The sequence below is a fragment of the Lepeophtheirus salmonis genome, chromosome 6 (assembly GCF_016086655.4).
Source record: "Lepeophtheirus salmonis chromosome 6, UVic_Lsal_1.4, whole genome shotgun sequence".
NCBI classification, from domain to species: domain Eukaryota; kingdom Metazoa; phylum Arthropoda; class Copepoda; order Siphonostomatoida; family Caligidae; genus Lepeophtheirus; species Lepeophtheirus salmonis.
In genome coordinates, this window is record NC_052136.2 from 5,607,543 (window position 1) to 5,622,735 (window position 15,193).

Genomic DNA, 15,193 nt, shown 5'->3' on the forward strand with positions numbered 1-15,193 from the left:
TATGAATGACAGGAGCTATTAAATGCATATTTTTATAATATTCATAGTTAGTGAGAAGCTTGATGTTGGATGTTTTTAGCCAATTGGTTAACGTTTGGTTCTATTCTTGATGTGCACAGACGCAAACTATGCAGCAGATGACTGTCAGTTAAATTGTTTCGCAGTTTGCTTTTCATGTGTTTCACTTTGGAAAATAGTTACTCACAGGTATACGTACTTCCAAAAATGCATACAAATCTTCTGGCAAACCACTTTAAATTACAGTAATCTGCAGCTGGTAGAGACTTATAAAAGTCAATTAGGGACATCTCTTTGATATTTTGTAGGCGAATTTCCTCCTCCTACAGTGCGTTCAATTCAAGTTGGAGCTGTACATCTGCTGAGCTTATCTCTCAGGTACAAGGCAATGAGAAGACAGTCATCTAACTTCTGAGATTTCTGAGTTCTGTAAAACGAGAGGAAAACTCCTCCCTAAGTACTGCCACTCTCCAAGGATCCAGGATCTCATTGTTGCCATTAAAGACCGATTTAAGGGTTGGAAAATGGTCAACTTTTTGTTCACACAAACTTTGTTCATGGAGTTGAAGATCTCTTTCAAATGTTCGGAGGTGCTTAAACAAATCTTGTACCAACTTGTTTTCTCCTTGAAGCTTGACATTGAGCTGAGATAATTTTTGAGAGATATCATTTAAGAACGCGAGGTCCATTCGCCAGAGAGGTTCACACAGTCCTTGAACCTCTTTTTGTTTCAACTTCAGGAACAGAATGATCTCATCTAATAATAACCAGAAACGTCGCAATGTTGATGCTCTGCTAAGCCAGTGAACCTCTGTGAAATAAATAACATCCTCAGACTGGCTCTCAAGGTTTGTCAAGAACTCTTGAAACTCTCTATGGTTTAGTCCTCGTGAGCGTATGTAGTTTACTATCTTTACTACAACAGAGTTGACATGATCCATATTGATAAGTCTAGAGCTCAGGTTCTCCTGGTGTATGACGCAATGAACTGCAATAATAACTGCCTTGAACACAAGTACTTTGGCAATGAGGCCATTGTGACAGCCAATCATAGATGGTGCGCCATCTGTGCATAGTGATGCACATTTCCTGAAGTCCTCAATTCCCATTTTCTGTAGTGATGCTTGAACACCTTCAAATATATCTACACTCTTGTAGTGCCTTTCAATGGGTTCAAGTCAAGCAGTTCTTCAGCTACATTGAAATCCTTATCTACAGCTCAAATAAATACAGCCAGCTGTACTCTCATCTAATCCAAGTGAATCTATGTCCGAGCCCATATCTTCTACTCGTCTGACTATAGTGCGGCGTGAAAGAGATACATAGAAACAGTTTTTAGCATAAACTTCAGCATATTTCTGTAAGCACCTTTTACTATTTGACCATCAGAGAATGGCTTTTGGAATTTGGAGATAATCTTTGCAATCTCAAGACTCACTATAGTATTGGCAATGTCACCCTCAGATGATCGGATTAACACTTTCTGCTGCCCTTGTAGGTTTTTGGTCAACTTTTCTGAAAGCTGTATCATCTTCTCCTCTATGTTATACTTGCTATACTTTTCACCATGATTTGTTTCAAAATGTATGCTAATGTTGTATTCCTTAGTTTGAGCTACTGCATTCTGATAGATTAGTTTTGTTATTTACAGATGTAAACAAGTATTTATCCATCCATTCAGTATTGAATTTCCTATATTCTTCAGCCACAGTTCTTCTTCTTTTAATAGGCATGATAACTAGACAGCACTTAATTATAAACCTTTTGGGACCGACGGGATATGAGAGTCCCAACACCTTCAAATGTAAAAGATATCTAGTACACGATGACTCGATAAATATGTAAATAACTCTTGTGGATTAAATCCATAAGTCTCTACTGGTTCCAAAAAGAAGGAAAAATATCCTTTTCCACGTGTATTTTTGTATGGATATTCTCTTATTTAACACTCTTTGAATTGCCGCTGTAATCTTCATACTTGACTCAAAATTTAGTTGGAACGATAATTGCATTTCAAAGAGGTAAAATACCTTATGACTTTTTTCTGGATTTGTATAATATTAATATAATTTTCATATTTCTTAAAGTAAACTGAATTTTTTTCCGAGTACATATCTATAAATAAATTACAAGGAGAGGAGGAAGGGCTGCAAAATAGGTTGCAAAGGACCACGTGCGGGCCACACGTTGCCTGGCCCTGCTCTAGAGACTAGACACTCCTGTGAGGAGTTGTACTCACCCTCTCCTTTAAATACTCTTAGATAGAGTCGTCAAAGGGTTTCGCGTCTGGACAGGAGAGTGGTCACATGTTGAGGCCCCCAAAAATCCAAAAAGTTGTCTCTCATGAAGGTCTGGGTCTCGATGCCAGCATCTACATCCAGCCGCACCTTCCTCAACACAAAAATGGGAGGACAGACTCCTCAACACCCAAGACCATGGTTCAGGCTGGATTTTTGTTTTGAAGACATGTCTCACAGAAGCTGAGACATAGTCTGGATTTTCGATCTTGTTTTACCTCCTGTTCTGTTTATTCACTGCGGAATCAAGAGTGAATTTTTTCTTTTAAATCGGGAAAGAGCAAAACTTTGCCCGGATTTTTGTTGTCGTTGAGAAAATTTAGAATCTTCTTTGTTCTTTCTAACCGTCTCAGCTTGCTCTGTTCAGAGATGTCTTGGTGTCCTCCTCCGTGATTTTACACCAATGCCATTCTCGATTGGAAATAATAAAATGTGTAACTCTAGCTAAGATCAACTTGTATTTCTAGGTACATTTGAATATTGTACAATTCGACAAGAACGTAAAAATAAACTATTTATTATGTGAAGAAGTTTCTTTCTATTTTTTTTATTTTTTTTCAAGAAAACCATAAATAATAATAGACCATTTATGGACAGGGTTTTCCTATCTAGGTAAATATCAAGAATATGACATAGATTTGTATACAATATAGATACATATATTATCAGAAGTGGGTCATGTTTCCTCAGAAACAAAAAGGACACTCGTGATGATGGACAAACATTATCAGCGTTCTACCATGTACTTTGAGAGGCGCTCGGACGGTTCTACTGTTTTTTACAACAATAATAATAATGAAACTTTTATGGCTTAATGTGGCGCTGGAGGGGATGTTCTTGAAATGATGATTCACAATTATAAAGAATCATAAATTGAAATCAATTTACGATTTTGAGTTTGATATGTGAGACAAGCTTTTTTGAAAGTTCTGAAAGAATGCCCTTTTTTTTTATAAATGTCAAATTTGACAAAAAACCTTTTTGAAATATTATTTGGAAGATTCTAAATTTGAAAAAATAAACAATTTTTTTTAGAAACAATGAAAACAGTTTTTATAAAAGAAGATCATTTTATACATCATTAACAGTTAAATTTTTGCTATATACGAACGTTGCTAAATGAATTCGCAAGGTTTTAAAGTATAGACTAGAGGAGTGTTGTCCAACCTACCTTTTAATATAATGGGCCGAAAGGCCACTGGAAAATTCTAATGGGTCAAATAACCTATCAAAATAAATTTTTATAAAAAATGGCTTCATAAAGCAAAACTATTATATAAATTTGTATTTCAAATTTAGGTTAATAATGAAAAAAGACAAGATCTAATTTTTCAAGGCCAAACTCCTTCAAAAAATGCCAATCTGGTAAACCCGTGTTCCGGAGCATCTGCAGGATTATATTTTGGGCTGGATTTTATTTTTCTAAATTAAAACTTTTCTTCCCCTGTATAATTTAATCAAATGACATTTTTTCTATGTTTAATCATTGTTATTTTTTCCCCCAGAGGAATGATTATTCAAACATTCTTTTTATTTGGGAGGGCTAAAAAAAATACTAATTAAAATCATTATGGGTTCTGGCCCTACACTTTAACATTAAGTGGGTCGCAGTACGGCTTGTAAGTCCAGAATATTAAAGTTGTACACAAAAAACAAAAAAACATACTGTACCTTGACTTATATAAAATTTGTAATTTTTTGTAAATAAATATGGATTTTTTAAATTATTTTTTCAAAAAAATAAAATATATTTGAGTGTTCCCTTGTTACGTCTGATTGTAGGTGATTTAATGAAACATCATGACATCTAAGCTTCTCTCCTCCAAAACATTCGTCAAATTGTCAGGGTTACCATATTAATTTTCTTTTTTTTAACATGTTCAAAATACACCAGATTTCCATCACAATTATGCTGTATTATGTGGTAGATAAAGTATTGGAGACACTTACTGTAAGGTCTTGCACTTAATCTCTAAACATATTTTCAATAAAATGACCATGGCGTATAAATTTATGAATAGGAATATTTTAAATATTAAAAGAAGGATGTTTGGCCATGGATCATTCACACATATATTCTGAAAATATTACGAACAGACAAATTTTCTCTATATTTCATTATCAGCCGTCTACGTTTCTGCTTCTTTTCCCTTAATCCATTGTTCTGAATATTGATTAATTGAATTAAAAAATTAAAAAATCCAAAATCCATAGCTATAGATAAAAAATTGAATTTATTGGAAAAGAGATTTTTTTTTTTTCTTTTTAAATTACATTTTTGTAATATTAAATTTTTTAGAAAGAAATTGGAAATTTTTTGAAAAATCCATGATTGTTTTGAGTAAATGACATTTTGGAAAAAAAATAACATTTTTAGGAAAAAAAAATAATTGAGAAAATCCACAGCTGTTCACAAAAAAATTAAATTTTTAGCAAACAGAAATTAAAAAATCCATAGCCATTTATAAACAATTAAAATTTTTTCATCCCAACCAAAAAAAAAAGTTATAGTAAAATCAAACATTCATTAATTTTCTTTGGGGGTGGAGCAGCCCATACCCTGCAGACGCCCTTGAGTATTGCAAACTGATTTAGAGCCTTTTTTCTGCTTGTTTAAGAGTAAAGGTTGTGTGATACAAGAAAGGAAAAAAACGTCCCTAAAGTCCAGCATTTTCCCTACCATAAACGAAGTACCAACACTTTATGACCCTTTGATTTTAATGTCGAAAGCATTCATATATTTTATTTCATTATTGCTTGTCCAATTTGTGGACCACGTGAGAACGAGAGCAAACAAAGATTATTATACAGGACCCAGAGGTAAAAAAAATTAGAATGATAATAAAAAGGAGAAATATTACTGTTGTAAAGTGTTTGAACAACATAATAATTGTTCCTTCATTCAAAAAGTATAAATTTGTGATCCGTCAACATAAAATGGTTGTTCTCAAAATTGAGTGAAGATTAAATTTCTACTCTTTCATAAATTATTATCGTCAATTTCCATGTCATAATTATTTCTGTAGGGATTTTTGTACTCAAAAATTTGAATACTTAATATTTAAAAAAAAAAAAAAAACCTTAAAAAAGTAAAACTCATTCAAAAGAGGCTGGCAATGGGATTCTTTCATTGCTGGTATCAAAAGTAACCTCTCCACTCTCACAAGGCCCTGGCCCTTTCCACTCACATTTTTGATAGCTCTTAGGACGATATAATGATCTCTCTTGCATGGGCCCTCATGTATTTGAGGGATTGGCCTGTGATGTTTTTTTTTTTTTTAACTCTTCCGGATCTAGTTTGGTCACACTTTATAAGAGTCCTTCTTCCTCTCCAATGTCTTGGACTTGCTAACGGCATAGAAAGGGATTCTAGAGACAACCAACTGCACAGAGTGAACGAATAGAAATTTGTCAATTACATTAAATTGTCATTTTCTAAACTTTTAAGTAAGTTAGAGAGCTCAGATTTATTTTGTTTTGTAATTCATTATTTATACATTTATATATCGAAACATGAATTTATTTCAATCCCTCAACCTTCATTAGTTATTGCCTTAACAAAATCAATCTTGAAAGAAAAGAAAAAAATCTTACTTTTTTTTTTACTACATAAATACATACAGTCAATATTTCATAGACATATTTGAGTCAATTAGAGGCTTATTATTCATATTTGTGGGATGAACTAAGATACTTAAGAATTGTAGATATAGTTTAAAAAATTTATTTGATTTAAGGGACTTATATGGTCTCCGATATAGTTTTTCAAATATAATCTGTCAATTTAGCATACATTAATTGTGAAGTTGGATTTGCCTAGTTTTAGTACAATTTGTGACACACTCAAAGGGTTAATCAAAGTAATAATATAAATTTATAGAAAATTGACCGAAGAAAACAAATGTCATTCACACACAATTTTGAGAAAAATCCTTCTAGTTTGTTTTTGTGTTGACAGGCCTCATTTCTCATTTTCTAGATTTTTGTACAAGATTGTTTTTGCGTTCCCTCACTAGTACTTACATATGTATATTATATTGTATTGTATGAATCAAATCACTTTCATTGTAAAAAGGATAAATTGTTTACAAGAGACTGGATGCTCGGAATGTTTTAAGGCTCTGGAAAAGGAACGAAATTCAATAAAAGAAAATGAAGGAAAAACAACAAACAAAATAATAAAATGTCATTGATTGGGATTTAAACTTGAAAAAAAGCGGGTAATAACCTTAGTGTAGATCAGACCAGAAGCGCAGATGTAATCTCCTGTTTTTCAGTTATCATAAAGTAATTGGAGTTGGATGATAGATAGATAGAGACTGGAATTTCTACCATTTGTTTAATTCACAATTGCTTATTGAGGGAAAAAAACACCGTATAACCCGTTGGTGAATATGTCTCTTAATGCAACAACAGCTGCATATGCTCTGTACATGTTGTGATTTGTACAAGTTGCAAAGAAGAATGAGATAAAGCATTTCATATGAGGATTTTTCTCTGCATTTGATTGTAATTAGTATATTCCAATAAAATTATTAAAATTCCAAAATATGGTCAATCCGGAACATCTTTAACTATATCCTGAACAATAAGGACCGCATTTAATTCGGGTATTTCAATTATAAAGTTAGAGGTTGAGCCTTAGCTTTAAGTTAGTTGCACAACTTACAATTCAAAACAAGTATTAATGATGGAGGAGACCCAGCGGAAAACCATCATTGAATTAAGTTGGGTGGAACGCAGGCCAGTGTATATCTAAAAGATGCTCAGATATCCAAAGAGCACAGCCCAAAATTTTTTGCTTTCTACTAAATAATTTAGTATTTGGAAAAATTAATTTGGATATCTGAGAATCTTCTAGTACGTCGAAGAGACTTCTACAACCGCTGATAAAAACGCACTCCCATATTCCTCGTAGACCTGAAATGTTCCTACCAATAATCTCCTGGGACTCCGATTAACGCTCTTGTCAAAAAGCGCCAACTAGGCCGTGCAACAGTCTCTAGGGCCATAAATACTGACCTGAGGATGAAGGCATACCGCCTCTACAAAAGACATATCCTGACAGACAAAATAAAGACCGAACAGGCTACCACAGAAGAAATTTTCTGAGTGATTGGAAGTCCGAATACCTTGTTGGAGAATATGTCTCTTAATGCAACAACAGCTGCACATGGTTTGATTTTTACAAGTTGCAACTAATAAATAAGACGAAAGCAAAGAGGTATATAATTCCAAGACTATCCGATTTAGAATAAAAATTATGCTTGAAATTGTAATTTTTTTAAGGGTTACATGTATCACGCCCCCTGTGCCATGTTTGGTTTGTCAATTAGGGTTACTAAGGTATATTTCAAGACTTTGTATCGAGTTTTTTCATTTATTAAAATAATTATTGATTTCGTTTTTTATTATATTTAGGTTATCTTTACCTTAAGTATTGGGGATATTGATAATCATTTTTGAACATAATTTTTTTTTATCTTTTCGTTAGGACCATAGTGGTGTGTCAGTCCGTTCTAGTCTTAGGCCCAGTCACATTAGTCTTTGAGACCAGTTTTTAAGACTGTCAGTACTATATCTAATTTAAAAAAGAAGAAATAATGTTGAGTGACATCATCAAAGACGTACCTAAATAAGTCTTAGGATTGAACTGGACCGCACCGAGACTGAACTGGACTGTAGTCTTTAGAACTAAATAAGCTCAAATTCAACACTACGACCGGAATCAGGGATTTTGGTGCCTTAGATTTAAAAAGGATTTTAATTGGGAAAGGAGTCTAAAGGAAGGCAGGAAGTTGAGGAAATGGTTTGAAGCCAGATGAAACATTTCTCAAGTCCCTGGAAGCCAAGATCAAGGAAGGTCCAACAGCTTATATGAGTCGCTTGGCTAACGAGTTCAGCGTGGAAAAGATCACCATCAGGAGTGCCGTTCATGATAATCTCAGCCTTAAGAGCTTTTTCAGGACTCTCAAAGATATTTCCTCACAGACAAGATGAAGGGATTAAGGTTTGAGAGATGCAAAAAAGTCATTGATTAACTGATGAGTAATCTCAGACAAGAGTTAATGCAGCTTTGCATTTTTGAAACCATGGACTCGGTGGTGTTCATTCATAAGTATAAGTAAAGGGGTGGCAGTGGTTTTTAACTTGCCTGGTGGTTCTTTCATTGCACAAAACAAGTTTTGGGCAGAGGTATTCTTTTTTTGTTAGTAATTTTCCCAATGGCAATTTTCCACTCGTAATTTTCTGTGCAGGCAATCCTATATATAAATCATCTTTTTATGACCAAATTGTCCATTCGCAAAATATCATTCTGCAAAAATGTTTTCAGGGGATTGTCCTAGAATCGGTAAATTAATTAACTTATCCTCTGTTATGGGTAATAAAAATGTTTGGATGTATTTAGCCAAAAATTTATTCGGTTAATGTGTAAAATAATCCCCAATGCCCCTTCCTAAAACCGTCAATCGCCTCCTGTTCCTGCACCTTTAATCGGCTAGTTTAAAGGGCTTGCGGATATATTGAGGAAGCCCTAGTTCTACAGCAACAACAACAACATGTGGACAGAGATTTGTTTAAGAAAAAGGGGATTAGTCCTCTTTCATATTCTTCTTCTTGTATTATTATGTTATTGTGTATTAAAAGAAGGAATTTAAGTGTAGCGTGTATGTCTGAGTAAATTTCTATGCATTCAAATCAATTACTGCATCCATCCTCTATTGGGGATGGGATAAAAGATTCAACAGATGGGCTACTAGTATTATGTATGTATGTATGTACACTAGTCAGAGAACAACAGAAGGGAGAGCAAAAGAGGGATCCTGTTACCCGTCCCCTCATGTTAGAGTAAACACAATAAACAGCTCAAAAATTGGTTTCATGACCCAAATACATCATAAGGAAAATAAATGGAACAGCAATAAAAATTCGGAAGTTATTTTTTACTCATAAACTCATCATATTATTATTATTTTAAGGAAAGTGGATTCAATAACTATTGTGAATAAACTAATGGTCTAAATCTTTGTGGTAATTCAGTCCTAGTTTGATAGACGACATATCTTTCGACTCCAACCCCCCCCCCCTTTATTTTTATGGGTAGTTCTTTTAAACGTTTGCAATTTTCTCTGGTCTTATTCCCCTGCAAACTGGTTTTAATGCAAGCACAGACTAATGGAGGCTGATATGAATGTCACTCTACAATGATATTTGCTCATTATGCTTTCTTACAACAACATACCCCCAGGGGCGTCTGCAGGATTATATATTTATATTTTTGTTTTGGGAGGGGTTCAGAATTTTTTTTTTAAATCCGAAAATCAAAACTTTTATGAAAATAAAAATTATATTATTAATATGATATTTTTGGAGAAAAACTTAAAAAATCCATAGTTATTCACAGAAAATTAAACTTTTTCTAAAAGTAATTGAAATATTACATTTTCTTGTAAAAAAACAAAAATCCCCAATCCCTGGGACGGCCCCGACCCGTCCTCTTTTAATCAGGAACAAAAAAAAAGATGTTTTTTTTTTTTTGGTGCTATTTCAATGGGAAAATAAACAACACGTTTTTGGCTAAAGCGGTCGGGTGCACTACTTTATTCGTCCACCAAATTCAGAAAATGTGAAATTGAGAAGAATCCCGGCCAATCGATGAATAAGATCGCTGACAGTATTGACGTAGCGTTCTGTTCAACTGTCCATTGTGTCATCAATGAAGAAGATCTACGGTACCACAGCTATGTACGTTTTGGCCTCATAACTCACCAGAATTGAACCCTTTAGACTATTTTGTCTAGAGCAATGATTGTTCCCAAAGAACCACCACAAGATCCCTGTCGTTTGAATTTTCAAAATATAGGGACACATAATTAATTAGAGGAATAATATCTTGGAGGTTACCAGAATTTACTTTTTTTAAATGCATGCTCATGAGGATTTCAACGATTATCTCATCCCCTATACGAAGTATAGAGGAGCGTGCCTCATTTCGCAGGAAAGTTTTTGTGAGTGGGGTCCTGGAAAATATTCAGATCTGTTAGTAAATAATATACTGTTAAATTTAAGTATTTATTTCTATATTTTAAGGCTCATTTTTGATTGAGCTGATGGTTGTATAATTGTGAAATACCCGTAGGTGTAAAACCCCGATAAATCGAATAAACCACTATCCCAAGACACATAAACCCTAGGCAACAAACCCTTCATTGATTCAGCCGGAGATGGCATGTTTTTACTTTATGTCTGGGGGCTTTTTATAATACATTCATCGCAATTAGTTGAAAAATGACTTGACATAAAAGTAAAATTACTAATAAAAATAACTAAATTCAAAAATATGTTTTCAAAAACCAAATAATAATCAAAATTTAAAAAATATATAAATGAAATTTTATTAATTTCAAAATGTTGAAAAAATAACAAAAGCTTTAAATCGTTTGCTGATCCAGCCATGTGTTTTCTTTCTTGGACAATAAATTATTGACAGTACCTAAAACTTTACCAATTTACATATTTATTTTTATCTTATTCCTTTTTTTAGAATAGAGCCCAAGAAACTTTGTTTCTTGACCCAAATACATCATAACATACAATAAAAAAATGGATTTAGTATTTCTTACTCATAAAATCATCATCATTTAAAAAAAAAAGTGGATACATTGATGGACCAGGCCCTTAACTTAAAAGTTTTATTGATTTATTGGTATAGCTATTGTGAGCAAATGACAACTTCTTCGCCTTAAAATGCATTATTTGGTCATTCTTATGATCAATTTTTTGCCATTTTGATCACTTAAAATTACATGCTTAATGTGTATTTATGAGTAATATAACTGTGGTCCTTTGAACTTTATAATGTGCCACAGAATACTTATATTTATCGGGAGTTATCAGGGGCGTCCACAGCCCCCATTCCCCCAATTTAAAGAATTTTTGCGTTTTACTATAATTTTTTTATGCAGCAGAGGAAAAAAATATATAATTTGAAACTTTTTGAGAATTTTTTTTTAAAATTATATTCCTGAAATATTTGTCTAAAAAGATTATTTTTCTGTGAATAGCTATGGATTTTTAGAAAAGTTTAATAATTGAAATTTAATTTTTGAAACTTTTTCCAAAATAAAATTGTATTTTTAAGATATTGTTTCTATTTATAAATAAAAGCAATTCCAAATGATTATTAAAATATTATGGAATCTCACTTTTGTCAAAATTTATATCAAAGCTCAAGCTCTGAGCATTTATTTGGGCTGTAAACTTAAATATGCCCCTGGAGTATATTGGGAAACGCCCTAGGAAACCCACTTCCTTGAGCGTATATTTTATACATTATTATTATACAAATACACCATTTTTCACGGTAATCCGCTTTCAAAGTTCGAAAAAGTTTGATCAAACCACCTCCACTCAAAAGGACATACCTTATTTTAAAATAGGCCGTTTAAAAAAAAAAAACTTTTTTCGAATTTCGATTACAGCTAGTTCTTTAAAGTCGGGTAAGGAAATCGCCTCTCCAAAAATTCCTTTTTCTACAATGTTATCTTTAGGTAGAACATCTGTTTCAAAGTTTGAAGGAAGACGAAAGTTCTTTATTTCGTCAATAAATATTGAAATACAGAATTAATCATTATTTTACATAAAATAAGGATGATGAACATTATTCTAACCTACAAAAAATATTAATACAATTTTTTTCTAAAGCAACCCTATACAGCAAAAAAAGAGAATAATATAAGAAAAATTTGATCTTTCCTTTATGAAAACGTAAAAAAATGCCGCGTGCTGTACCCGGATCATCAAGCTTTCCTTACTTTTTTCTCTATTTTTTGTTCAATAAGAGAACTTAGGAAAAAAAAGTTTCGTACTTTTTATAGGTCTGAAAAGTGTCTATCAAAATTATTTTATGTCAAATAACTAAAAAGGTATTTTTAGTATATTTATTCACTAAGTAAAGAGTTTTTGTCTTTTTTTATAATTTGACCGGGATGTGCGAACTAAAGATTAGCACTTTGGACCAAATGCAATTTTGCATAGGTGATTTTCATACCATATGAAACAACCTTGAGATTTTTGGATGACGGACACTGCAGACCTTCCCTCCACATGGAGGCAATAGGTGTAGTCAAGTTTGTTGGCATCTGTGCGGTAGAAAAATAGTTCAAAAGAACTGAAAGAACTATTTCAAAAAAGTATTGCAACGGAGGAGGTGGGCCTCATTCATTACTGGTGTCAAAATTGACCTTTCCATCCGAAAAATACTTGGGGTTCTTTTCTTTGTCAGTTTGTCACCAGGAATCCAATAATTATTTACTCCATTGTATGCTCATTTTTTTATTATATAGAAAATTTATCTGATTCATACTGCAATATTATGTCATTATTGCAATGATTTAGTGTTTATTCATTAGTTAGAATATCTGACTCTAAAATTAACCAGATGTGTTTGTGATTTGACAAGGAGCGCAGGTCCCTCCAAAAACTATTAATGAAAATAATCAGCCAGGAAATTTAAACATTGACAGAAGACAACAACAAAATAGACTGTCAAGGAGTGGTCAGATGGGGAACAGGCCCCCCGACCAACTACCACCTGGACCCTTTACCCCCCCCAATCCTTTTCTATTTTTATTATTGAGAAGTACAGTTAGTAAATGATAGAGGGCCAAAGTAATAAATGAATGTTATGGTTGTTTGCAGCGGTTGTTGGCAATGCAACTTTCAAGCCCGAATTGGACAGTAATTACGAGTTCTATAAACCATCAAAATTTAAATACTAAAATAAATAAAAATTTCAATTAATATATATACTTAGCCTGATTGTTTAATCATAGGCATGATATATAAGATACAATAAATATTTATATTAATACTTAATCTAATTTCCTTAATCCCATAATAAAAAGTTGGTAAAACATTGATTTAGGTTATTTATATGATTAATTTAGGGATTGAATATATATTGAACGAGTATACACATAATGTTATAATAAATGTCTGAGAAGTATTTTCAGTTAACGTCTTAAATACTGTAAAATAGAGTCATGCATATCCAAAACAAATAAGTTAATTATATCTAATTTTTAATATATGTGTTTCAACATCTCAAAAATCAAATAGAATCATTCTCAATTAATATCAAGAGTATATTTGCAATGGAAAGATTCAAAATACTGATTTAAATGCATTTAATTATTATCTCATATATTTGATAAGATATATTAATTAATATTAATACCTATCACTAATATTTACGTCATTAATTTAAATCAAGGACTCCTTGGTTCAATTAATAATTACGTTTGTATGATTGTTAAAAAGTTGACGTATGGTTGCTGTTTATTGTAATAGATGGTGAAATACTGGGGGTAGATGGCCTGGGGGGAGGGGTGAAAGGCTTGTGGGTAAAAGGAGGTAATTGATCGGGGGTTAAAGTATGGGGGTAGTTGGTCTGGGGGTTTGAGCCCTACACCCGTCTGATGGATCCTGTATTGCAACCAGCAAATCTGATGCTTGAAGCTCAAATTCACCTTGCAGATGATGTAGACCCAGTGAAGTTATTGCAGCCATCTAATTTATAGCCTTTGAGAAAGTGGATTCAAGAAGAACTTCCCTTCCTTCTGTACAACCGAGAACATTCTTTACATTTATAGTTGTTATACAGATTATTACTAGACAAATTAGTATTTATAATTTTGAAATGTGCTCTACATTTATTCAAAGCCACAAAAAGACTTCACTTCTACTTTAACCAATGACTTAATTGAGTGATATTGAGACTTGAGAAATATACGGAGTGGCAATTTCTTCCTCAAATTGTTCGAACACTGGCTTTATTTCGCTTACTACTAACCCAGATTATTACTCTTCACTTTAAATTACAGGAGGAAGGTAGGATCTTAATTTTGAATTAGATTAGGATGAAAGATGACGGAGGGGCTGTAGCCAAGATAGTTGTGAATAGCTTTTAGCTTTTCAGACCACCCTCTTTACGATGTGGAGGCACTCCATATTTCCTTCAAAACTTTATACAACGTGTATTCTGATAGTTAATACTAATTAATTAATTATAACAACAAACAAACAACTAAAGGAGGAGGAATGATGTTATTCAACATCCTTTCATCCTCTCCCACTTTGTTATACCTCCATCAACTAATTGATTTCTCAACTCTTCCACCTAGGTACTGATGTCGATGATACCTATCATTAATTTGAAAGGAAAAAAACAAGGATTTTATGGACCTAGGAGTGTGTTGTACATGTGTTTTGTAACGTTTTTTTCCTCATGATGATAGGATTATTATATGTATTATAGTATATATTTTTTTATTATTCCCTTATGCAAGTTAAGGGGTAAAAACGAAAAAATAAATAAGATCTACAAGAGTAGTGTACAACTAACTTTTATGTTGTACAAACTGATTCTACAATAGCGTGGCCTCCCACAGGGTTGGGCTGGGGGCTGTATCTCCCCTAAACTAAGGGATTTTCTCTTTTTACTTGACCTTTTTTCGTCATTCGGACAAATTATGCAGGAGAGTAAAACATTTAATATTGGATTTTTTTTTGTGTATTGATATGGATTTGTTAAAATTGGGCAAGGGATCTAATACTTATTTAGTGCACTGTATGTGTTGGAGCCATGGGCGAACGGGGTGAGGGTAAAGGTGACTAATGTTTTTTACGTAAAAGTCCATCCATTGGCACTACAGGAAATCAATTTGAAAAAAAAAGTAATAAAATAATACCCTTAATGTACACCTTTTTGCAATTATTAACTTGTTTTTATCCGCTATACCTATACATGAATGAAATTTCCCACACTTTTTTAAAACCCCCGTAATTTAAGAAGGAGTCCCTATCTAACCTATAGG

General features: G+C 32.8%; 1 protein-coding gene across 1 annotated transcript; it reads right to left on the reverse strand.

Moving 5' to 3' along the window:
• Positions 1-422: 422 nt before the first annotated feature.
• Positions 423-1,127, reverse strand: LOC121119350 (general transcription factor II-I repeat domain-containing protein 2-like). The gene has a single exon (XM_040713996.1). The coding sequence runs from the start codon at positions 1,125-1,127 to the stop codon at positions 423-425; it is 705 nt and encodes a 234-aa protein (XP_040569930.1).
• Positions 1,128-15,193: the final 14,066 nt, after the last annotated feature.